The sequence below is a fragment of the Gymnogyps californianus genome, chromosome 11 (assembly GCF_018139145.2).
Source record: "Gymnogyps californianus isolate 813 chromosome 11, ASM1813914v2, whole genome shotgun sequence".
NCBI lineage: Eukaryota > Metazoa > Chordata > Aves > Accipitriformes > Cathartidae > Gymnogyps > Gymnogyps californianus.
In genome coordinates this window covers 24,541,369-24,566,378 of record NC_059481.1, presented here as the reverse complement: position 1 = coordinate 24,566,378, position 25,010 = coordinate 24,541,369, and the positions used below count along the sequence as shown (strand labels likewise).

General features: G+C 43.1%; 2 protein-coding genes across 2 annotated transcripts in view; one reads left to right on the top strand and one right to left on the bottom strand.

The window, feature by feature from the left end:
* Positions 1-2,115: 2,115 nt before the first annotated feature.
* Positions 2,116-15,981, top strand: TUBGCP4 (tubulin gamma complex associated protein 4). The gene is made up of 18 exons (XM_050903081.1): positions 2,116-2,193; positions 2,271-2,399; positions 2,980-3,102; positions 3,606-3,659; positions 4,115-4,171; positions 4,749-4,828; positions 5,525-5,726; positions 7,693-7,858; positions 9,037-9,161; positions 9,853-9,903; positions 10,309-10,414; positions 10,759-10,866; positions 11,097-11,235; positions 11,712-11,889; positions 12,836-12,970; positions 14,112-14,228; positions 14,674-14,813; positions 15,126-15,981. Exons 1-18 carry the CDS (start codon positions 2,116-2,118, stop codon positions 15,136-15,138), a joined length of 2,001 nt encoding a protein of 666 aa, XP_050759038.1. The 3' UTR covers positions 15,139-15,981.
* Positions 15,982-17,301: 1,320 nt separating this feature from the next.
* Positions 17,302-25,010, bottom strand: part of TP53BP1 (tumor protein p53 binding protein 1) — a 29,701-nt gene continuing 21,992 nt past the window's right edge. Inside the window, 10 exon segments of the mRNA XM_050903036.1 lie at positions 17,302-17,634; positions 18,278-18,423; positions 19,283-19,482; positions 20,482-20,576; positions 21,200-21,412; positions 21,979-22,182; positions 22,689-22,880; positions 23,018-23,439; positions 23,704-23,880; positions 24,215-24,507. Coding sequence (XP_050758993.1) covers positions 17,447-17,634; positions 18,278-18,423; positions 19,283-19,482; positions 20,482-20,576; positions 21,200-21,412; positions 21,979-22,182; positions 22,689-22,880; positions 23,018-23,439; positions 23,704-23,880; positions 24,215-24,507 — 2,130 coding nt within the window. The 3' untranslated portion in view covers positions 17,302-17,446.

Sequence of the window (25,010 nt, the reverse complement as noted above, 5' to 3'; positions counted from 1 at the left end):
TAAGGTCCAAGGAAGCCCCACAGCTACCTGGAAAAATAGAACAAAACAAAAAAATTGGGCAATTCAAGATTAATTTTGTCTGTGGTACATACTCCCTGTCTTTTTATCTGCTTTGTAAGGCTGTTTTTTTTCCTATTTGTTCTCATGTAGGCTACCTAAAAAGACATTTGGGGAACCAATAAAGTAATTTAAGTCCTGAGCAGACCACAATATTTAGCTAGAAGCAAGCGACTGGGGATGAGCCAGATTTACAGACTGTAAAGCAAAGACACAATGAGACATCTAGTCTGACCAATTTTGCAACACTGGCCACATACCAAACACTCTGCATCAAACCCATAACTTTCACCATCAAAGAAGGACTCCAGTGATGAAAAAGCCACCGTATCTCTATTTAAATTGCTTTCATGGTTAATTATAATCTTATCCCTAGTATGACTCACTTCCAACAATTCACTACCTTCCACAAAAATTAGCTCCCCCTACAACCCCCTCCTTTGACAAAAGAAAGTTCCTTCTGCTCTGATAAATTCTACACCCTGTTTACTGCTGCCCTGTTCTCACAGAAGACTCCTGGGATTTTCCACTTTTTGTGAAGGAGTGCTGCTGTAAGCTTAGTTTCTGGCTGCAGAAGATGACTGTGTTTAGACTCGAGACTTCTCTAACAGATTATATATATGTAGTATCAAATATGTAGTATGTATTTATGTTAATAAAAGCATTACATTAATAGTACTGTACAAAGATACCACTAAATTACATATTTAGTGTTTACAGACTAAACATTTTTTGGTCAATTATTGAGCCATCACTACATATTTAACTACCCATAAGCTATCTATAGCATGCTCAGCTTTATAATCTACTGAAAATAGTATTTAAATTCAGCATTAATCAAAGCCCACCTGTTAGCACAGAACTTTTGGTCAGCAGCATGGGGTTGAACCAAAGCCTTTTACGAACAAGGGAAGGACTGCCACTAACTTCAGCACTGCAAGATTGAAGCCAACAGTGCTAAACCTCAAATACAGCTTCCTAAAAGCAGGAATGGCACATAGCTTTCCTAGCCCAATTGTATACCGTGATATTTATGTCAGTGATGAACAACAAATTGCTCGGCAAATTCCTCAGTCTTTATTCAGACGATAGAAGCTTTGCCAATATAAAGAGGATAGTTTTATTACACTGATAAATGATAGAATGATACTGTTGGGGCTCTCAAGTTACACATAAAGATAGCTATAGAAAGCCAATGCATACAGGTCAGAGACACCATATTAAAAGAAAAAATTCTTTAGAAAATGAGGCAATGTACTAGGAACTTAGTCATCCCTGTAAGAACATAACAGAAGTTCTTCCTGCATTTCAGAGCTCATTGTGACAAGCTGATCATGAGCCAAATACAAGTTTAAAATGGACAGTTAACAGACATCTGTTACATGATACTTAACGCTAATTCCTTCTAAATGAAGAAGAGTAAAAACGCACGTGAAGAAAAACACTGCCAAAAACAGGAAAAAGACAATGAAAAGGAGATTGCTAAAAACCAGTTTATTAGATAAACTCCACAATTTTGAAAGTGGGCAGTTTTGATTAAAAGACTACCTGGGTTAAGAGAGAAAGTGAAGGAAAGCAATATAGTAAACGGAGAAAGGTAAAACCGGCATTGATAAAACACTGACAAATAACATGAGAAACTGATAAAGAAACCTGCTAAGGAATACCAAAACCAAAGATCAACCTAGAAGGCTGTGGATTTGCTGCTGTCCTGGCAGGGACCTTCCGGACCGGCACTCGCCATCACAGCCACCCACGTCACTCAACCGTGCTCCTACAGCAAGCAAACACCAACGCGCCTCAAGAGGGGCCGGGGCCAGGGCCAGGGCGCCCCTCACGACGCGGTCCGGCCCGGCCGCACCCGGCGACTCTCCCAGCAGCCCGGGGCGCCCGCCCAGGCACGGCCCCGTTCCCCTCCGTGCCGGGCGAGGACCCGCCCCGGCCGCTCCCTCAGGGCGCGCTGCCGCCCCCGAGCCCGGCTGAGGGCGCCGCGCAGGCCCGCCCTTCCCGGCGGCCCTCGCGCGCTCCCCAGCAGCCCGCGCGGCGCCGCGCGGCAGGATGATCCACGAGCTGCTGCTGGCGCTGAGCGGGTACCCGGGCGCGGCCTTCACCTGGAGCAAGCGCGGCGGCCTGCAGGTACGGCCCGGCCCGGCCCGGCCCCCGCCGGCGCGGCTCGGCCCCCGCCCCGCCCTCACCGCTGTTTCCCCCCTCAGGTGTCTCAGGAACTGCCGTTCCTGCACCCCAGCGAGACCAGCGTCCTGAACCGGCTCTGCCGCCTCGGCACCGACTACATCCGCTTCGCCGAATTCGTGGAGCAGTACACGGGGCACGTACAGCAGCAGGTGGGGCCGCCGCGCCGCGCCGCCGCGGGCTCTCCCGGGCAGAGCGCAGCGGATGCCTGTCCGGCCAAGCTGCCCCGGGTGCGCCGATGTCCTGCAGCGCAAACCCGTGCTAGCACAAACAAACGTGCGATGCACGTAAGGGAGGGCGCAGAACAGCGAAAGATGGACCAAATGTGAAATGTCATTCTTGGGGAAGCATACTGTAGTAATTTCTGGTCGCTGCAGACTGGCCAGGGTTCGTGAACTGTACAGGATGCTCCTCCCTATGTTGTAGTGAGTCCTCCTCTTGGTTTGTGAAGAGCTTTGAGATCCAAGAGGCAAGCATAAGTACAAGGAAGCATTGAAGTTACCAGTGGTTCCCAGCACTTGCATATGTCCACAGAAGAGCTAAATATAACTCTGCTCAAGTAACTCCCCTTGTGACAAACTTTTTTTTTTTTTCCCTGGGCCCTTTCTGGTGGGCTAAGGAGCATTTCAACATGTTTGGATCACTGGCTGCTGGTGTAACACTCCACAGAAACTCTGTTACTCTTTAGACCTCCACTGGGGAGCTGATGTAGATTTTATTGTTTGGTTTCAGGACCATCATCCATCTCAGCAAAACCAGGGTGGATTACATGGCATTTATTTGCGAGCCTTCTGCACAGGCCTTGATTCAGTGCTGCAGCCGTATCGACAGGCACTACTTGACCTAGAACAAGAGGTAAAGGAGAGAGACTTGGAACGAGAGGCTGTCCTGCTCCTGACAGATTGTGGAAAGTTGTCATTTCTGCAATTAATATGCTAAGTAGTAGTAGCTAAAGAGGAGACAAGGTATTTTCCTTTCCACATCAGGGATGTCTTCCAAATTATTCCTGTGTGGTGCCATTGTAAATGACTCTTCATTCTAATAAGTATTAAGTCCCCTCTACCTTCAATTTAGTAAGTGCCCCATCTGCCTCAGAGCCCAGTGCTGTCTCAGACTATTGTGACTTCTGTTTTCAGTTGTAAAGGTTTTGATTAATCTCTGCTAAATTAGCAGCTGTCATATGTTGGGTACTGTCACCATCCAGTGGTTGTTATAACCTAAAACGGGACACAGCCCAAAAATATGTGGGGGCAAAAAAAGCTGTGCGAACTAAAGGTTTGGAATATAGAGCCAAATGGGCTTTTTTACTTATCCATACCTCATTTTAATTTTCATTCATTGCTTTGTTGTTCTTACAGTTTCTGGCCGACCCGCATCTTTCCATCTCACATGTTAATTATTCCTTGGACCAGGTATGTCAAGTTAATAAACAGGTAGTGCTCTTTGGTTACTCTTACCACTCCTTGAGTCTGATAAGAAAGTGGGTAGGATACATAAGGGTTAGTCTGTCATGTCATGCCATTTCTTTTTAATGCCTCTACATTTGTAGTCCCTTAATCATGCTTAGAGGATCACTTGCACTTTGACACAAAGCTTAGGTCCTCCACCTTGACCCTCGCATATTCCTCACTGTCTGTGTTTAGCCTGAACTGCAGCTGGAATATAGAAACTTCATGCATTTTGGTTCAGTGGAGGGAGGATATACTTCCTAGAGATTTTCACATCATGTTTCTAATTTGCAGTGAAAGCCAGATGATAAGTTTCATTAAATTATTGTAATCAGCTGCTGTCCACACTTACTCAAGTATAGTTTTTCTCTCTCCCTTGCATAGCAACCTAATTCAATATTTTGCTCCTTGTTCTGCAGTTTCAGTTACTCTTCCCCTCTGTGATGGTCATGGTGGAACAGATCAAGACTCAGAAGGTACAGTAAAATTGTAGCTAGTTTCTCTTAAGTTTCCTATTTAGCTGATAAAGTTCTTTCTGCCCCCATCCCACACCTTTAATACTAGGAAAGAATGTGGTTTCAGTACTGGGTGCCCCATTCCTAGTACTACTGTAAGTACTTAATAACTATTTTGCAAATCCATTTACACTGGATTTGACTTTTTCGTTATCAGTATGATCTTTGATGACTTGCATTTTATAATCACAATACATTTCATAGTACGAGATGCTGCTGGTTGGAATTTCTTCTTTTCTGAGTTTGTTTTCTCCCACCGTCACATGGGGCGGTGGGGAAGGCAGAAGCTAATGTTTTCAGAATCCAGAGATGCTTACTTTTTGTTAAGGGAAATTCTTGAGAGAAGCTTGGGTGTAGAGCCACACATAGGCGGCCTCTTTCTTCACTACATGGAGTATGTTACATCTTTCTTTTTGTAAGACTTGTGCAGTTTGTTAAGGCATTTTCTTGTGAGCCGAAAGCATAGTGTTTAAATGTCTGAAAAGGTCAGTACAGATCCAAATAACACACCTAGTCTAACCATGTTTTCTTTCTGCAGATTCATGGATGTCAGATATTGGAGACAGTCCACAAACATAGCTGTGGGGGGTTGCCTCCTGTTCGCAGTGCTCTTGAAAAGTATGTAGGTACAGTAAAGCTATTATTTCATTCTTCTGTAGTAACTGGAATTAGTGTCAAAGTGTTTATCTTGTGAAAACAGTACATGCAAAACAGGCTTGCGTGATATAAAAGTAGGAGTAGCATGCAAGGAAAACTGTCACAGTCCCCATTATTCATCTAAAGCAGGCTTATGGCAGGAATTAAGGGTTTCTCCATACTTGGGACTTAGGGCTGAGGAAAGTCAGACCCTATGTTTTTTACTTCTTTTGAGGTCTACGTGAACTGTTTTGCATGTGGTAGACCTTACTGTTTTTTGATCCTTCAAAAGGATAAATGTGACTGGGTGAGTGTTGCTAAGTTTGTATGTCCTTGCGGAGAAAGTCAGACTACTTAAAAGATAATTTGTGTTCATGCTGAAATGGTAATTGAGTAGAAACAGCAGGACTGGCGAGCCACTGCAAACTTACTTATACTTCTGGTATACTAGCAGATCTCCGTGGAGAAGCCACATATTCAGAGGATATGTTAGTTTAGTTTTGCAAGTGATCAGTCTGCCTTTCTCTGTTTAAAAAAAAAAAAATTATGAAATTCCACATTAGTCATTTAGCACTTGCCATATTGCCTGGCTGACTAACTGGACTTTCCAGAATGATGTACAATGAGGTTTTGATTACTGCATGCACAGGCCCCACTGTCTGTTTCTCTTGACCTCAGGATTCTGGCTGTGTGTCATGGAGTCATGTATAAGCAGCTCTCTGCCTGGATGCTGCATGGATTGCTGCTAGACCAACATGAAGAGTTCTTTATCAAACAGGGCCCCTCTTCTGGGAATGTCCCTAGCCAACCTGAAGAAGATGATGACGACCTAGGAATTGGGGGACTTACAGGAAAACAGCTACGAGAACTGCAGGACCTGGTAAGACTGCAAGTCATAGCTTGGCATCCTTTGTTCCTTAGGGAACTAAAGAAGAAATATATTGTCTTCTGCTTCAGTGTGAGCTATGCTAGACTGGACATATATTGAGACAGAATATTGTAATAGGTTGCAGCTAGGCATAAAGGACAGAGAGACATATCGTTTGGCACAGCTGGATGATCTTGGGGCAGAAAGCCCTATGAGCGTCAAGTAATTGGAACTGCTGTACTCACCCTGCTCTTAACTGACTCTTTTCTGATTCCTTACAGTCAATACTGTGATCTGCTCAACATAGGCATTGGGGGTAGTGTGAGCAGTTGCAAGGGAAATGGTGTGGGGAGCTTGGGCGTTGACTTGATTTGCACCCTTTCTATTGGCAGCTGGGTCAGGTACCTTTCTTGCACAACCATTTGTTGTGCAAATGTTACCCAACAGGGTAATGCTACTGACATTATTGGGGAAAAATGTGCTATGCGAGAGTAAGAGGCTGCTAAGAACATGTCCAAGGTGCTAAGTTAAGCAAGGGAGCAACCTGCCAGTATACTGGTGAAATGCGGTAACTCCTCATGTCGATGGCATACCATTAGAGTGCCCTCGTGCAAAGCAGCTTTCTCAATGGAGTAATCTTCCACACTTTGTGCATCTGAATAGTGTCTGCATCAGGGACCAGTGAGGAGCAACTGCAACTCTGTAAATTCACACTCTAGTTTACTGTGAGTAAACATTTCATGGGCACCCATGGTGTTAGTGTGCTGCACGCAACTTGGCTGGGAACACAGAAGATTCACCTCCGAAACACCCTGCGTTGCATGCTAATTAAGTGCCCTGTACAGTCTCTGCTGAGGACAGACTACATACAGGCAAAAACAAGGGAAAACTTCAAAAGGCAGATAGTGAAAAATCTATTATTTCACTATATCGGATAGAAGAAGAATGTGAAAATTGGTGAGTCTTCTAGATCCATGGTGGAAAATGTGGGCATTAAGAAGATGACAGCGAGAGCGCCTAATTAACTCTCTTCTTAAGTATTATTGACTAACAGTGTTGGCAATTCTTCAGTCAGAGAGTAAAATAAGAAATCCTGAGTGTTGATGGGATAGACCGATAAAATACTTGGGTATTTCCTCATCTAAAAGTGCCAGAAGAATCTTAAGAAAAGAATTGCCAAGCTGGTAACATCAGTATACAAACTCGTACTGAACTCTCTTATTAAAATGAAGAATTCTGTAGATGGCAAATGTTCTCAAAAATTTGTCAGCACGGTGTTTTTTGGATTACGGACTAATGAACCTAATTCTCCAATAACAAGAAAGCCAAATGAAATAATCAGTATTGCTTCTCTGAAGGAAAGTCTTGCCTCTGTACTTGGAGTTCTTTATTAAGACATTCAGGAAAAAGTTAATAACTTACTGTATTGTTTTAAACACCTTTTGCAGGAACTGAGAAAATTGCCTAATTTATGCTAGCAAGCCTTGAGATCTTTAACCTATTTGCTCGCTATTGGAGGTGTTTACATTTGGCCCATATCACAAGTGTTCTAGCAGTGTTAAAACATATAGGAATGGGGAGGATTATTTTTGGTAATGCTAATTAACATTGTTATGGCTGCAAAAAAACTAATGTAATGAATTGCAACAAAAATTCCTTTTGCTGATGTAACATTACCCTTTGGGAGAGCCAATTTGCTGCTATTCCACAAAGGTTTAGCTTCTCCTTTTCCCGCTTCTGCTCCCCTTTCTGATGAAAGCAACATCTTCTCTAGGGAGATCTGCTAGCGTACCAGAAGTATAAAGAAGTTTGCAGGCTTAGTTAAATGATGCAAATCAGGTTTGCTACCTTTCTGCTTACTTCCAATGTACTTGGATTCCCCCTCCCACACACACCTCCCTCCCCTTTATACACCTTTTCTATCTGGTTTTCTCACACTTTTTTTTGCTTGATTTCTTCCCTCTGGGGTGTTTGACAGCGCTTGATTGAGGAGGAGAACATGTTAGCTCCATCTCTAAAACAGTTTTCTCTGCGAGTAGAAATGCTGCCTTCATACATTCCTGTGCGGGTTGCTGAGAAAATCCTCTTTGTGGGAGAATCTGTACAGATGTTTGAGAATCAAAATGTTAATCTGACCAGAAAAGGTAAGGAACATCTTTTTTGCAGCCTTTGCTCAGTTATGAGTATGACCAGTATCTTCCAAAATGCTGTATTAACAAATTCCTCAACAGTCACTGACTATTGGCTGATACTGTTCAGAACATACGGATGGTTGTGCCAGGACAGAGCAGTGGTCCCAGTGTTCTGCTTCTGACTGATTCCAAAGGAGTGGTATAAGAACAGGATGAGTAAATAATAACACTTTCCAAACATAGTCTCCAAGTTTCCAGCAACAAGTCACCATGCGATTTGCTCTGGATAAATAAAGCGATTGCAACGGTCATGTTTTCTTTTCAGTGTGCATCCCTGTCCCTGAAGAGTGCAGACAGACACAGGGGCACATCTTGCTCTGAGTGTATATGTTGCAGAATGGTGTCATAGGATTAAAATGCATCCACAAACATAAAAGATTCATTGCAAAGTGGTCCCAAAGGTCACTGTGGAAGGACGCTGTCCCAAAGGAAGACAAATGATCAAGATGGAGCCTTTAAGACAGCAAGACAGAGACAATTCTGGCTGATGGTTCTCTTCGAGAGCCTGCTAAGTTTACATTGGAGATGGTTTTGGAAATATATTCCTACACCAACTGGGGAGGACTGCCATGGAGGCTCTATCTTGAGCTTGTCTATGCAAAAGTACTCAAATGACTTGAGCAACATTGCAGAGAAAAAAGGACCAATTAAATTGGACTGTTTTCTTGCCTTAGCAGAAGCGAGGTGAAAAGAAATCGGTCTTCTAGCTTAGTTGGTTAAAAAAAAAAAAAATCCCCAAGTTCAAGCAGTAGGATAGATTTGAAAGGGGCGGGGGTAGGTGGAGAATCAAACCAACTGGTTAATGTGACAGAACAGTTACGGGTTCAAAGATTTAGCTCAGTCCTAGGAAAAGGGCTGTTAGTGGCAATCATTTACATAGAAAATATTTTGGGTTTTTACTGATACCACAGCACTGCCATGTCAAGTGTTTATACTGTAACTGTACTTGCAGTAGTAATCTTGTACCTTGGTACTTGTACTTTGAGGCCTCCTCAACTTCACATTCCTCGCCAGACCTGAGGTGGTGCTACCTGAACAGCCTTTCTGCCCCACTGTGCTGGAAGGGGTCCGCAGTTCTCCAAATGGTATTCCTTTTTATTGTCCAAAACGCTTTTCTCATTGCTGCGCAGGCTCCATCCTAAAAAACCAGGAGGACACTTTTGCAGCAGAGCTACATCGACTCAAGCAGCAACCGCTCTTTAGTTTGGTGGACTTTGAATCCGTGGTTGACTGGATACGGAGCACTGTTGCTGAGGTAAGGATCCTAGGAAGGATAACTAACTACTATACAGGCTGAGGAGCTCTTCAGTTTTGTGAGTGACTGGGAGAAGAAGGGTCTCTTTAGAATCAGTGATTGAACAAGCGTGTGAATGCTGCAGGTTGCTTTCATATTCTTACGGGGCTCAGAGCTTCATGTTACCCCAACTTCTAATGACAAAAGGACATTAACAAATACTATGTGCTTTCATGGAGGAAAGAAGGGAATTTTTATATATTTTTTTTATTTCACTTGAAACGACTTCAGAACTTTTCATCATGCTTTCAGCATAATAGATGGTGTCTCACTGGACAAGTTCTTTGCTTTGGCAATTTTTAATCTTTTTTTCATTTCAGGCGGGGGGAGGAACCTGAGAAGATGGGGAGGTTAGAGAAGTGAGAACAAAGCTAGGGTGGAACTGATTTCATAACAATTTGCTTCTTTTTTGTCATGGGTCTTCATGTTTCTTAGGCAGAGTTTCTTGCTGGTATACATCAAGAGTGGTATAACTAGTAGCATGGGCTGCCTACACACAGGATTCTTAGTTTGTTCTCTTGTGCTTTATATAGCATTTTATATAGGTGCTTTTTTGTATGCATCACAAGTATTTTAAGACAGCCACTGTTCTCACTGAATGGTTTTAGATAAATCTGAGGGGAGATTTCTTTTGTTTTTGTTTCCTCGCTAGCATCTTTGGAAACTGATGGTGGAGGAATCAGATTTACTAGGACAACTGAAGGTAATGTAACTGCTAGCTTGTTTTTGCTAAAGCAGCTTAAAATTTTTTTTTCTTTCTTTTTTAATGTCTCTTTCCCATTAAATACTTTACTGTCTTAGATTCTGCGCTTTCTTCTTTTAGGTAAAGCTGTTTTCATTTTCCAGGTATCAAGAATGAGCACAGAGTGATAGAACTTGGTCAAAGACAGAGTTAGAGGGGTATGTGTATGTGGTTTTGTGGTTTGCATCTTGAAGCAAGGGCAGCGTAGACTTTTTGGGCACTGGATGAAATTCAGAGCTCTCCAGCTGTGTTTTGAAATGGCAGAAGTTGTCCAAGCAATAATAACAATGGATGCCATCAGCTAGGATGCTTAAAATTTCTGCTCGGTTTTTGATATGCTTATATACAGAAAATTTATCTCCACAGATTATAAAAGACTTTTACCTTTTGGGACGAGGTGAGCTGTTTCAGGCCTTCATTGACACTGCACAGCACATGTTAAAAACACCACCTACGGCTGTAACTGAACATGGTGAGTGTTGCTTATTCACTTACCAAGCTGTCCTTGCTGTGGTATAGCAGGAAAATGGTTAGCCACATCCAGTACAGAAGAGCTCTATCTTATCCTCTAGATGTTGTCATTAGTTTTGAAAGAAAGCACTTGTGAATTAGAACGTGTCACAGAGCGGGTGAAAATAACATCTCAGAAACTTTCAGATGGCAGGTTTCTCTCCATATTTGAAACTAGAATTAAATGAAACTAGTGGAAATAGTGTGTCAGTGTTGTCTTTTATGGCCGAGCATAATTAATTAATGGGTGCAAAATTAGCATTAGCTGCATCATCTTGTGTTGATATCTGTGCTCTCTTGTGTCAGATGTCAACGTTGCGTTTCAGCAGTCTGCTCATAAGGTGCTGTTAGATGATGACAACCTTCTTCCTCTGCTTCACTTAACCATTGAGTATCATGGAAAGGAGCATAAAGGTATCTACTTGTATTTTAGTAGTGAGTTAAGAGGGGAGATGATGACCTTGTTTTCGAGTCCTATTACCCTTCTCTGAAGTTAAAGAAATACTAACTTTGTTCCCTTTGCAGTCCTATGTGATGACCTAGCCTGCTTTGGCTCTTCTTATTCTGTTCTTTCCCCTTTTCTTCCTTGCCATGGTTGTCTTGACTGAGAAGATGACTTAATTCAGCACCTCATTTGTTTTCAGATACTTCTCAGACTCGTGAAGGGCCTTCCCGGGAGTTATCTCCACGTGAAGCCCCCGCCTCTGGATGGGCAGCTCTGGGCCTTTCTTACAAAGTTCAATGGCCACTGCACATTCTCTTTACTCCTGCTGTTCTGGAGAAGTAAGTACTAGGTATGGTCTTTGTATATTCATCTATAGGTTCCCTAATCTCAGGCACTCACTAATGTGTTTGGGTTTTTTTCCTCTCTATGGAGAGAAAGGTAGAGCTGTAATACTTTATCTTGCTCCTTGAACCTTAAAATGACTCTTTCCACTTACTCATATTGAGGATAGTTGTTGTAATGACAGTAAGACCTGCAAGATGCTGACAAATCTGCACTATTTTATGAACAGTGCTGCTTTGACAAAACATTGTCAGCTCTTCCCTCCTTACGGTGAAATTAACTTTGTACTTTTTAGGTCAGTAACCAATACAAGCAGAAATCTGTTATTCTGAGATGGCCATCGCCTGACCTACCCTGTCTTTTGGCAGGCAGCCACCTCCTGTTTCTTTTTCCAGTCTTGCAGTTATGTTCTCCTGTACCGGCACCCAAAGAAGATTTTCATCTTAAACAACTTTGTATTTTTTGACTGTAGGTACAATGTTGTGTTCAAATACCTGCTGAGTGTGCGACGAGTCCAGGCTGAGCTACAGCACTGCTGGGCTCTCCAGATGCAACGCAAACACCTGAAATCTAACAGAACTGATGCTATCAAGTGGCGTCTGAGGGATCACATGGCTTTCCTTGTGGACAATCTTCAGTATTACCTGCAGGTCAGGATTACAGAGAAAGGTAAACTGTATCAGTTAATCAGGAACTGGCAGAAATGCATGGAGGGAGCACTGGAGTCCTGCCTTTCAGGGTTCAGATTCCTTGTACCTTAAGGAAATCAGGATTTCCTTTGGAACAAGTCTAGAACTTTCTCTGAGTTCCCAGACTTAGTGCTACAATTATAAAGTTTTTGGACTTGTGAATCAGTGAGTGTTACTGGATATGCAGGTGTTTTGGCTCTCTAGCACTACTAAACATTTGTGAGAAGCCACAGTCATCTCTGAAGTAGCATCATTAAGATACCATTCTGGCTTCTTCCCTTGACCCTTTAAGTGAACTCCAGTTTGAGTTAAGTCACAAGTTGTTGCTTTGGTTTTTTTGGTTTTTTTTTAAGAATTGAAAGAAGCCACATTCTGACCATTTGAAGTAAAAAAGAGACTTTCAAATGTAAACACCAGTTACTAGTAGTGTGATTTTGTGAGAATTACATATCATTTTTATAATAGCCCTAACAGGTGAATTGAGGGGGCCTGGCTTTCGATTCTCCAGACTAATCTGGCTGAGCTTTTGCACTGCAGCCTTTGCCCTGAGATTCCAGATAGAACTTCCCAGTGTAAAATTCAGAGATGACTACAATCAAATACCTTTGTTTACATGCTAGCTATATACTTTTTCAATAGTTAATCTTAAAGAAAGTGACCATTTCCCTTTCTACTTAAATAATACTTAGGCATCAAAAATTGTGTCCATCCGTCTGTCCTGTCCCCCCCTCTTATGTACTACTGTTGTATATAATTCCCCATTCAGGAGGCAGAGAGAAGGGAGATCCTCAGCCTCTTAGGCAAGAGTAGCAATAAGGAAAGTAAGTTTCTTACACAAAACTTCTGGCTGGTCTGAAGCACTCCCATTCCTCAAGATACTAATGAGCTTTCTTTACATACCCATCAGGTGGATGTACTGGAATCTCAGTTCTCACAGCTTCTGCAGCAGATAAATGCCACGCGAGATTTTGAGAGTATACGATTGGCTCATGATCATTTCTTAAGTAATCTGTTGGCTCAGTCTTTCATCCTCCTAAAACCTGTAAGTAGGTCTTGTTTTCACCTTTTTCTACAAATTCTCCAACTGCCCTAAGAAACACACCTTTTTGAACAGATATGACAAACCATCTCTTTTAAAGCAGATCAGTGATAATCTGCAGGGCACAGACTACAATTCTAGGAATAAAGCAGGTACAAACTAGAACAGATAATTGAATTAAGATCGCTTAATTTACAGTTGGTGAGTGTGGATGCTGCAATTTTAAATCAAGATTATTCCCATGTTCAGTTAACCTTAGTAACTTAAATTTTGTCGCTATATTTTTCTCACAGGCCATTTTATTAAAGAAGTACTAATTAGCATAGTGCTGGGAACTGTATTCCTGAGGCACTCATTCTGAAATGCATTAGATAAGGAAAAATTCCCTCTTACTTACACTTTAGAGGATAAAAATAGTTGAGATGTTCCTGAGTGGACTTTAAGGGTCTTTTTTATTGTTGTTTTAGTCAAAAATATGTTACAGTGTTGCCAGTATTTTTATTAAACATGTAGCCTCACAAAAACATTCCCAAATGAAATGCAGTGATACCACAGATCTTGTCTGTTTCATTATTTTGCTCGCTCTATAAGGCTAAAGCATAAAGGTGGCAGAATACTAATTATCCAGTCTGGAACTTCTAAGTGTTCCAGTAGTTACACCTGTGAGGCATTTGGGCTTTCTTAAGACTCCTGAATGCAAGTTACCTTGACCAACTGATAGAAAAGAAATTCCATGTTTTGTGAACAGTGAAACCAAGGCCCTGAACCACAGCTCTTGCTGTTCTTTATTCTTCCTTCTCAATCCCGAAGCTGCAGTGATGGCCTGCTGGTTGGATAGGGAAGCCAATGTTCAACTTCTGCGCCTATGTGGATGGCTCATGCTGATTGCGTTTCCTCAGTAATGTCTGCAAAAGGTTGGGGGGGGGGGGGGGGGGGAAAGACGCAGCATAACACTTAAGTCCTTTTTCCATAGAAAACCTTACAAAAATGCTACAGGTGCTTTAACATCTTCCTTACTGATTGAAAACCATGGTATCAGCAACATCTTGATTATGAATGCTGCAATTTTTCAGGTATTAAGAACAGCTTTCTCTGGGTTTGAACTCTGATTAAACTACTATCTTGTACTTTTTATCCCATGCAGGTTTTCCACTGCTTAAATGAAATTCTGGACCTTTGCCATAGTTTTTGTTCTTTGGTCAGTCAGAATCTGGGCCCATTAGATGAACGGGGAGCTGCACAACTCAGTATTTTGGTGAAGGTGAATCTATGTTTATATGGACCTGTTCTTCTCCCATGCAAACATTTGCCTAAGCAGTCATCTTGGCTTTAACAGCTGTAGGAGTGAGTTTAAGCTGAGACCTTCTATATGAGTCCTTGCAATGATTTTAATTAATCAACTGTTCCTGAGTCGAAAATTCTATGTGCACAGAGAGGAGGAATGTGGGCAGACATGCAGAAATTACCCTATTGGAATAGAAAGGAGGTGGATCTCAGTCAGTGCCTCTACCCCTCCTTTTGGATACCTAACACCTAATAATTCTTGCGGCTGACAGCTTACCTTATACTGGATGACAAGCATGACTTCTCTTGCAGTGATTGTTTTCTTCAGGCTGTTAAAGGATTGTTTAGGCAGGAACAGAGACGAAAGGCTTGCGTTCTTTCTCTCTTGAGAGTGCCCAGAACTGACTACTTCTAATTTGCAGGGATTCAGTCGTCAGTCATCACTTCTCTTCAAGATTCTCTCTAGTGTTCGCAACCATCAGATAAACTCTGACTTAGCTCAACTGCTGCTACGCTTGGATTATAACAAATACTACACCCAGGCTGGAGGAACCTTGGGCAGGTAGGAATATCTTCAGGGTTGCTTGTAGCATTATCCTGAGGTACTTGAATTACCAAGTGATCTAAATAATGTAATTTTTATTGGTTGTGTAAGCCAAAATAATTAGAAGCAAAGTGTTGCTAAATACTATGACAGAAAACTAACAAACCAGCATGAGTTAATTTTTGGTTTTCACATGCTTTCTCCCTTTCAAGTTTGTTTTGGCATGAAGTTGAACTAGCTGCTAGCTCCTATTGGCTGAAAAATACTGATGTGCGTTGATAAAAGGAGTTCCTTTCAACATGTAGTTAACATTGTACCCTTCTCTTGCAGTTTTGGGGTTTAAGCACGAAGACCTTTTCTTCAGGCTTGACCAACGACGCGTCAAGCAGTGGAGACTGGTGCTCTTGGAGAGTCTGCACTCAACTGAATTTTTCTTTGTAGCTGGCTCTTGCCTGGTGAACCACTGTTTCAGAAGGAATTGGCAGGAAGTGCCACTTACGTAAGGCTGCCCAGCGATTGCAGAAAGCTACTCTATTTTTTCTGAACTAGTAAAAACATGCTTTCTGCAGCCCTGCATATACTTATAAATGCTTCTAGGGAGGCAGTCTGTGCCTCTTCAGAAGGTGAAAAAGCAACAACAATTATGATGTCTTGACTCTTCAGCTGGACTATGATCCTTTTAAAGTTGGAGTATGGAGGAAGTAGTCTGTTGTTCTTGACTATGAATGAAGTTTTAGCTGTATTCAGAAGTTCCACTTGTGCAGTAAACTGATTTACAATACACAATGTCTGCTAATCAAATACATACCTCCAGGTAAATGAAAGAACTGCAATAGCAGTTTGAGCTGAAGGGGGAGGGAAGAAGGAATAGATTTTAAGAATCTCTTCTCATACGGTGCACTGTTCTAGCATATCTGTATAGGTAAAGGAGCCACTAGTGATGTCACATGCTTTCTCTATAAAACTTAATAGATTTTGTGTGCTAAAATTACATATATCAAGACAGAAGTAGGAGCTTTGCCCTGTTCAAAGTACAAAGCTCCCTCTGCTGGCAGAAAAGTGTGCTAGAACTAAAACGAAGGAGAAACTTAGCTAGGATGCCAGCTCTACGTGTCCTGTTTTCATTCAAGACTATTGAGAATGCTACTAGTGACTATCCCTACTGAACCAAAATAAAACCATCTTGTCATGCAATTATGTGGAATATTGTCAATGTCAATGCACCCAAGTGCAAAAGAACTAGAGTGGCACAGCATCCTGTTTGAATGAAAAGCAGTATCTGGCAGGAACTTCTTGCATGTTACTAAGATTTCCTAGCCTTGCTACAACAAACAGACTATCTTGCTCTAAGTCCATTTGGATGAGTGTCAGAAGAGAGCCCTCCAGTCCGTCACTGGGTGTAGTATCAGGTTTCCCCATTTGAACACAAAGGCTGCCAGGAAACCAGCCTTCCCCTCAAAGGGTTGGTATTTTCACAGTATCTGAAGCTCTTGAGAAAGTTAAGTGCCCTTGGGGGAAGAAAATCCTCTCTGCTCACTCAGAAAGACACAGTAACAACAGACAGCAAGTATAAGGCCTGGCATCTTCAATGCACTACAGCTGTTCATGGTAGGACTGTGCCTGATGCAAAGTTTAAAATCTTGTGACCATGAAAAAAGCTAGAAAACTGGAGAAAGGGTGTTGAAGTTTGGATGTGGCATTTACAGACCAACACAGTCAGAAGGTGACTGAGCTAGGAAATGGTAGCGGGGAAAAAATATGCATCAAGAAAAACTTAAACTTTTGAGGCAGGGGACTAAAGACTGCGTACGAGGCTGGATGGAGGCCTGGCTATACCTCTAGCCTATAGCACTGTTAGAGTGAAGAGCTGTCAAACTCAGCTTTTGTCTTTATGGCAGTTGACCACTAAGATAAAGTGACTAGCTGTGAATGCAGCAGCTCAGAAGCAGATGATTTACCCCATTACCATTTAAATAAAGATACACAGCACTTACTTATATACTCTTTGCACCTCAGTCTCCCAGCAGTTTAGTTGTCCTAGGTCCGTGTGTCTGTATCTCTACTTAGGTAGTGCCAGTCTGCACTAAGGCAGGTTAATACCTATGTAGTCACAACAGGAAAAAAAGAGGTAGCTGAAACAAAATGGCACTTTGTCCTAGAAATTCTTACCAGTCACTTCAGCAACATCTTGATGAAATTAATGGAAAAGTAACAGCAGCAAGCTGGAGGAGTACACAACGTGCTATTCTTCCAACAAACAGAAGTGCTGCTGCTGGTGCCCTGAACTTGGTCATAGGGTATTCACTTCTGTAAATACAGGCTGCCACTTGAGAACACCCCTTTCCCTTCCTTTATAATTGACTTTGTGTTGAGGTCAGCCTTTACTGAAAGTAGAATATTAGTGTTACTCAGCTCAGAGAAATGTAAGCAGTTCTTTTCTCTCTGCCCCCCTTCTCTGGAGGCACAGCCCTGGAATAAGTTTAGATAAATGAGGAGTCCCAGCAGCTACCACAAGAGATTGAACATTTATTTCATCATAAAAGTCCAGCAGATAAAACTATATACAGTAATTCATGCACACTGTCCAATTACACAAACATTTAAAACCTGATTAAAACACAGTCTGCACAACAGCGGGACAAAGTTTCAGTTTAGTGGGGGACATAGTCATGTTTGTATTTTGGATGCTTGTTGTAGCCTACTCTCTCCCCAGCAATAAGGCTCTGGATCACCCACTCTTGCGAGACAACAGGCAGCCGTAAAGCTTCTGCACACTTCAAGACACCAGCTGGGCAGGAAAAATCAGTCACCACCACGTCATAAACACCCAAAGCAATATCTGCACAGGAGGAAAGACAGGCATCTGTCAGGTGAAAAAAAGAAAAAGGATCTTCTCTGCAGCAGAAGATCAGTGTGTTTCACCACTATGAATCTCTCTTCCATGTCCTCTCATTCCTAGCCAGTGAATTCTCCTTGTAAAAGTTAAGACATGCTCTACAGCAACACTGCACCTTGCAGGTAAAAGACTCCCTCTAGTCCAGATAGAAAGTAACAGAAAACCAGTAGCCAACATTACAAGCAGGACTAGATAACCATGAGTCCTGACCTGAGGCTGTGAGTACTAGGGCCTACATCCCATATGGAGCCGGAGAGACAGCTGAGTTCAGAAGGACAAGAAAGCACAATTTTAGCGGCCTACAGAAGGTCCAGGAGCAACTCTTGCCTATTTCCCCCTTTCAACACAGGCTGGAAGCTGATGATTTGTGTCCTGAATTGCTGCAGCATCTTGTTCTCTGGAAGGCTGGTCTTCTAGATATAATCTTCTAGATTACATTCAAGCATAGAGCTAGTGCCTGCACTTCGCCTTCCTTTATGCTTATAGACAACCTTGTCAGCCATCCTAAATGGTTTTAAACCAGACTAGAGACCTCAGTGGCATGGGATTCCCAACTACTAGGCCTGAGAAACTGGCCAATGAGTACCTTTGTTGTGAGCATTTGAGTAATGCTGTTTAACAGATGCTGCTCCCCCCGTCATGAGGATTTCAGACCACAGATCCAGGAAGTTCTGCTGCTGGTCTGACACCAGCAGAACCTTCAGGTTATGGAATGGGTTTTCTCGTGGGTGCCTGTAGAATAAAGAAGAGAAATGCAGACTGCTAAGAATATCCAGTAGTCTGAGACTCTAGTTGAGGACCATTACCTACTTCTTCTAGTCACCTGATAAGTTCCCATATTGGTTCTTTGAATATCTTGCATACAATGACCTGCTCTCTTACCACCCCTCCTGAAATACTTGGAACAATTATCCTCCGTTTACAGAGAGTAAAACGGAGCTAGACAACACTGGTGGGGTGTGTGTGCAGCAGCCTAATTCCAAAGTTAGGCTAAACTCCTCCTTAATCCTGAACCACCTTTTCTGTGCATATCCAAAATGCCTCTGTTTTGACAGGGCTGAGCAGGCAGGCATCAGTCTCCTGCCCAAAAGCCCACAGAGATTTACAAACTGCTTTTGTCCGCCCCTCTCCTTGCCTGAGGAGTCTGACCTGACAATTGTTCTCTCAGAAAAGACCTACTGGATTAGACTCCATAGAAAATGCAGAAGCTGGCTTCAAAACGTACCAAAGGAAAAGGAAATTGCAGTAGTATTGCTCTCCTTTATCCATTTCTGAGCAATTAGAGAAGTCAGCCAAGTGTGTGGGAAGCCTTGCCTGAATTCCATCTTCCTCATGAGGAGACTGACATCTTTCTTACTTCCCAGGAGACTGTCTTTTTTGTGTATATGGCACCCACATGTACCTTGGCATTAGAGGTCACTGTAAATCCAAGGAAAGAGATGGAAGTGCTGTTTCTATATGGAAGGGAAAGCATGGGGAGCAGTACTAGGGACACCTTCAGTACTTGTATTCAAGAGCCTCCCAAGCATAACAATTCTCTCTGATTAAATCCTTGGTTTGTGGACTCAGATCATGGTTATTTGGCACTTACCATTCTAGCAATTTTTGCTCCTGGAGGCTATAACCAGCTGGCAAAAGGTAATTCCGATAATTTTGAAGCTGGTTAGCATGACAGCTATCATGGACCCAGATATGAGACACACAAGGGATCCCTCTGGCAAGGCACAGCAAGTATTTCCGAGTTCGACAATGCTGGTCCGCAATTAAAAGACACTGATACGCTGCATTACACTTCAGGGGAGATAAAAAGACATGTAAACAGGAGACAATGCTTGCAAAAACCCCCAGAAGTTATCCTGCTGCTAAAAACTTTAAAGAAGAGAACAACTGAAACTCTGATTTTCACAGCCATATTATGTGAAAGGTGAGTTAGATAAACAGATTCTGAAATCAGGAGTACCTATAATAATCACCTATTCCAAGCTGTGCAGTTTACAGGCAAAAACTCTGCCTAGTAGTTTTTGTATCACAACTATCTCTTCCAGTTCAGACAAAGGAGATTCATCTTTTAGTTTGAGACTCAGTAAGTCGCTAGAGAAGACTCTGCATACTCAGGCAAGATGCTCCACGAACAATTTACCCTCTCTATTAAAAATCTAAATTTAAGTCAAAGTGATACTAAAGGAAATTAGTTGTCCAAGTAGATCTGGTTAGCGAAGAGCTCTACCTCTACGTGTTCTGAGGCACAGACCTGTGGTGAGACCACATCTGGAGTACTGCATCCACGCCTAGGTTCCGCAGTACAACAAAACCACAAGACATACTGGAGCAGGCCCAGCCAAGGGTCCCTAAGATATCTAGGCATTGGAGCATCTGACATACAAGAAGAGGCTGAGAGAGCTGAGCTTGTTCAAGGCTCAAGCAGGGAAGGCTTGGGTGGTCTTATCAATGCATATTCATGACTGATAGGAGGATGTACGAAAGATGGAGCCAGACTCTTCTCGGTGTTATCCACTAAAAGGACAAGCAGCAACAGGGACAAACTGAAATACAGGAAATTCCTTTTTTTTTTTAAATTGGGGGTGGTCAAACATGGGATCAAGCTGCCCAGAGAGGCTGTGGAGCTTCCATCCTTGAGGATACTCAAAACCCAACTGGACAAGGACCAAAGCAATCTGCTCTATTTGATCCTGGTTTCAGCACGGGGGTTGGACAAGATGAGCTACAGAAATTCCTTCCAATCTCAACTATTCTGTGACTATCGTTCTAGATCAGTAAGTGAGCCCTTACCTGGGTTTCATTGAAGTCTTCCAGGATATAGCCAGCTCCTGCTCGCAGCTGCTGTGCTATGTAATGTTTGTCATATGGAGTCATCTCTAAAAATTCTACAGCAGAAACAGAAAGTTCAATTTTTGGCTATAATCTATCTGCTTATGTCCATACACTCCTCAGTCTACAGAGCCCTCATCCATTCCAGTAAGGGACCCCAGCCCTTCTCCCAAGAATAGTCAGAGAAAACCCTTGGAAGAGTCAAAACAAACAAACAAACAAAAAAAAGGCAGCGGAAAGGGAAGCACAGCACTGGCCAAACTAGCCAAGTGAGCACCTTGTCACTTTTTTCATGCTGCAGTTCATTGCATGAAACATGACCCTAGCAAAGGCAAACTGGAGCAACCCATTCATGCTTTCAAGTCCTACGTTTCCCAGCACTATCCCTTATCTCTCAAAATCTTCCCTCTCATATTATACTATTCTGAGATTGCTGATCTCACTAATTTTCACACCTTTCTTAACTTGCTGAACAGCCCTATGATCATCACTGAGGTTTGCCACACTTCAGGCTGTAAATTCTCTAAAAAAGACTGAGTCTTAGGTCCTTTCTGCAAAGGATTAAAGAGCAAAAGGGTAGAACAAGCACTCGCACAAATGCCTGATCAGACAGCATCCAGCGTTCTTCCTAAAGCCACAGCATTCCACTTGGAAATGCTATGGGTAAGAGTTGCCTCACCTTCTTCCTCCTCACTGCTCCCTGCGGGACCATCTGATGGCTTCTGGTGATTGATCAATTTGTCACTGGGTGTTGCCATGGTGAGGAGAAAGGCATAGCCCAAAAAGAGGGTCTTACTGTGGGGCAAGGGTCCATGATGGTCCTCCAGTACTGGGGGATCTACAGCATCTACACCTTCACAGGTGCTTACAAACTCTCCGGCTCTCACAGCCCCTGCAGAGAGACAGAAGCACCATGAGTCTCAAAAGTCAGGTTCAGCACAAAGACCCTGGGTAAGACTGGGGATATGTTCAACTTCAGTTATTTTACTGGAGGAGACAGAGGGAGGCAGGATTGGGTTAGGATTACACTAGGATAGGTAGGGATCTGTTACCCTTCTGGTTGCGAAGAATCTTCAAATCAAAACCTGAATGACTAATTGGACAATGTTCGCCAGTCTATCAACATCCTGAAGCAACACTTACTGCTGTGAAGGGTCCCTGTAACAGCTAGGCATTTCAGGACTGACTAAACAGGTAAGAAGAGAGATACGAGAGAGGCAAATCACAAAAATCAGGGCAGAACATTTCTAAAAGGCAGAACTGAAAAGATGGCAGGTAAGTACTCAGACTATGCTAAAAATATCTCTGGCTGCTGAATGCATCCAGGGAGAATCAGTCTCAAATCCTGCAGCGCAAACAAATCCTTGCTTATGGGGAGTGGAAAGATCAGTTACAGAAATAGCAGGGAGGAAAAAAATAGCTGAATGCAAGTTTAAGAGCAGAAAATAAGGTTCTCACCAGGCTTTATCATTGCTGACTTGCGGCCACGTTTAGCTGGGGATCTCTCATCTTCAGAAGCAACGAGTTTCCTTTTCCCAGATAGCGTGCCTGGTGGGATGCGTGGACTCTCCTGCCCTTTACGAGTGGGAGTTGTGCTGCTGCTGGAAGTGCTGGGAGAACCAAGGTTACTACGTCGCTTCCGCTTCCCCTCCACAAGATTATCTGTAATATAGCATGCAGAGATTAGTCACTGGCTGTCACCTAACTCCAAGACCTTTCACCCTACCTATCTGTACAGAGGTGGCTAAACTCAATAGTACCTAGAAGGTACACATTACCACCCTCTGACAGAGAAGAGCAAGAAAAAAACCAAGATCTCTCACTTGTGTATCTTTCTTCTCAAGCCCTGTACCCTGCCTGTCTCTTTTCCTCCCAGTACTGCTGAAGAGTTTGTATCATAGCAGCCATCCACCAAGCGTAAATGAGTATAGCAAGCATCACTGTCCTAGAAGCAGGCCACTCTCCACAAGCCAGTGAATATCACTAAGTCTCTGAGCAAGACACAAAACAATAAAAGGATCTCAAAGATCCCATGATAAAGTACCAAAAGCATTGCTGAATACCCAGAAAGATTTAAACATTGGTAATTCAGGTCAGGAACTAGAAGCATCTCAAAGGCACAAGACGCAGAACAGCATAGCCAGCAGCTCAACAGCACCTCCTCTTACCGAGACTGATGTCAGCTGCTTTGGTCAGAGGGGTGACAGGTTCATAAGGACCTAGCCCGAACTGCTCCCGGAGCTTATTTCCTTGTTCCAGAGACAGGATAACAGCCATTCGTTTGTACCACTTCCTCTGGCCTTCCTTTTCAATGCAATAGTATAGCTCTCCAGACTCCTTCCGGTGTCCCTTCACCACACCTGACAAGACAGCAAATAACAAATAAACTAGTTAACCGACTATACCCAGGCTTCTCATCCTCCTGGACAAGCACCCATTTCCCATTGCATTCAGCAACTCAGAAAACCCAAGGATGGAGCTCAAGCACTGCTCTTACCTGCACTAAAGTACTCATCCTCTGAGAGCGCAGTCACCTCAGTCTCCAGTGGGATAGGATCACAGAGTAAAATATCTTTTCCTAGCACATCACATTCATATCCATCATCAAAGAGCAGCTTGTACTTTCCTGCCCCAACATCTTGGGTAATCATCCCGGAATAGAAGTACCCATTTGAGGACCACTTTGCTACAACCCTGAGGCCCACAAAGCTGCTCCCAGAGGACGAGTCTGCACAGTCCGAAGGACCAGTCACCACTTGTAATGGGATTTCTGGAGAGTCACTTCGACGTAAGGCACAAAAGCCAGAAGTGTCACATTTCTCCCCTCCATCTGGCAGGCGAACTGAACGAGTAAATGATTTCTCCTCAGGTGATGCTGTAGTTGAGAGATCCTCCACACCTGGCAGTCCAGCTAAATCTCTGTAGAAAAGAGAAAAGCAGTCCCAGAAGGAAAAAAAAAAGAAAAAAAAAAAAAAAAGAGAAAAGCACTCCCAGAAGGATCAGGGAAAAAAGTAACTAAACAAAGAATACTTGGGCGAGATGCTTGGAGCTGCTATATGCTATCACCAAAAACTAGCTCCTGAAACATTCAGTACTCCTTTTCCTCTGTCACATTAATACAGCAGCTCCCCATTCTCTTCCTTGGCAATAAATTAAAGTTACAGTCTCCTTTTTCCAGGGTACCTTGTTCCTGTTGTTCGAGATGGTGGGCGGCCTCTTCTTCCTCGCCCACGAGGTGTCACAGGTGCTCTGCCACCCTGACGAGTGCCAGGCATAGAGTCCTCCTCTTCCTCACAAGGCAGTGCTCCTGTCTGGCTAACTCTGAGCGGAGATGCTGGCTGACCAGCTCCTTTCCTAGGGCTAGAGAATTTATGAGTTAACTGTTCTGAAAAGAGAAGCCAGCTCATTAGGATCCCCCCATCTTCTCTGTGATCTCACAACTGGTCAAGAAGTTTGCCTCATCGCTGTTAAACTGGCAAGAGCTTAGGCAAAACAATGCCTCACAAGGAAACAAACTACTCCTTTAGGAAGAACAGATGTGAAAGCAAAGACTATCTCCTTATTTCTGTTCATCAAGCCAGATCCTTCGTAGAAAATTCTTGGGTTAGGGTCTACCCTGCTTCACACTCCACCCAAGCCAGCTGTTCACTTCTGCAAAATATCTGTTCTTCCCTTCCCAAGGCTCTGCACATACCTTAATTTTCCTAAGACGCCTCTGCCAATGGGTAAAGCAAACTCTCCAGTTTCTGTCCCGCACACTTTCCCTTTGACAGCTCCAGTTCCTCGCCCTGAGCTGCTGCTGCTGCTGTGTGTGGCAGAGTGACCACTGCTTGCTCCACTGGATGTACGGTGGAGGCTTGAGGCCTTAGATGAGAAGGAGCTGACATCACCCAGGTCCCCTGAGGTCAGCGATGAGCCCACTGCATTTCTAGAGGAGGATGTGTCAGTCTCACACTCCTGGCACTCCACTACAGGCTCCTCAGTTTCCTTAAGAGAAAAAAAAAAAAAAAAAAAAAGAGAGGTTCGTCAAAGGTGACGCACTCGCTAGATGGAAGCTCTACGATCACCAGGCAAAAGCACAGACAAGCTGAGACCCCATTCATGAAACTGAAGATAGCCATGCAGATTTGAGTCTGGACTGATCAATGGTAGACAGTGTGTCTCTCACTATAGGCCTGTAGCTGCTCTATATAAAGAAGTCACATTAAGAAATCAGTCAACAGGACGGAGCTTGGTTGGTATCAAATTAGTGTGGCTTTGAATAATTCCCACCCTGCAAGAGTGTGAGAGTGCAACAAATACATGAGACCCTAGCAGCCTCTGGTTACTAATAATCCACCATCAGTTTCAGGCAGCTGGTCATTTGGAGCCATTAAAGTTTTATGGATATAAAAATATGTATCTACAAAATAGTGATATCAAATGTTGGTAAATAAATTGGAAATGGTTATACGATTGTGATTACACAACCTATGTAAGCACATTTCAGG

Excerpts from the sequence above, each read along its gene's own strand:
- TUBGCP4 (XM_050903081.1), top strand. The coding sequence starts at position 2,116 with ATGATCCACGAGCTGCTGCTGGCGCTGAGCGGGTACCCGGGCGCGGCC. Across the intron at positions 9,162-9,852 it reads TACGGAGCACTGTTGCTGAG|CATCTTTGGAAACTGATGGT; the intron begins GTAAGGATCCTA and ends TTTCCTCGCTAG. Across the intron at positions 10,867-11,096 it reads TCATGGAAAGGAGCATAAAG|ATACTTCTCAGACTCGTGAA; the intron begins GTATCTACTTGT and ends ATTTGTTTTCAG.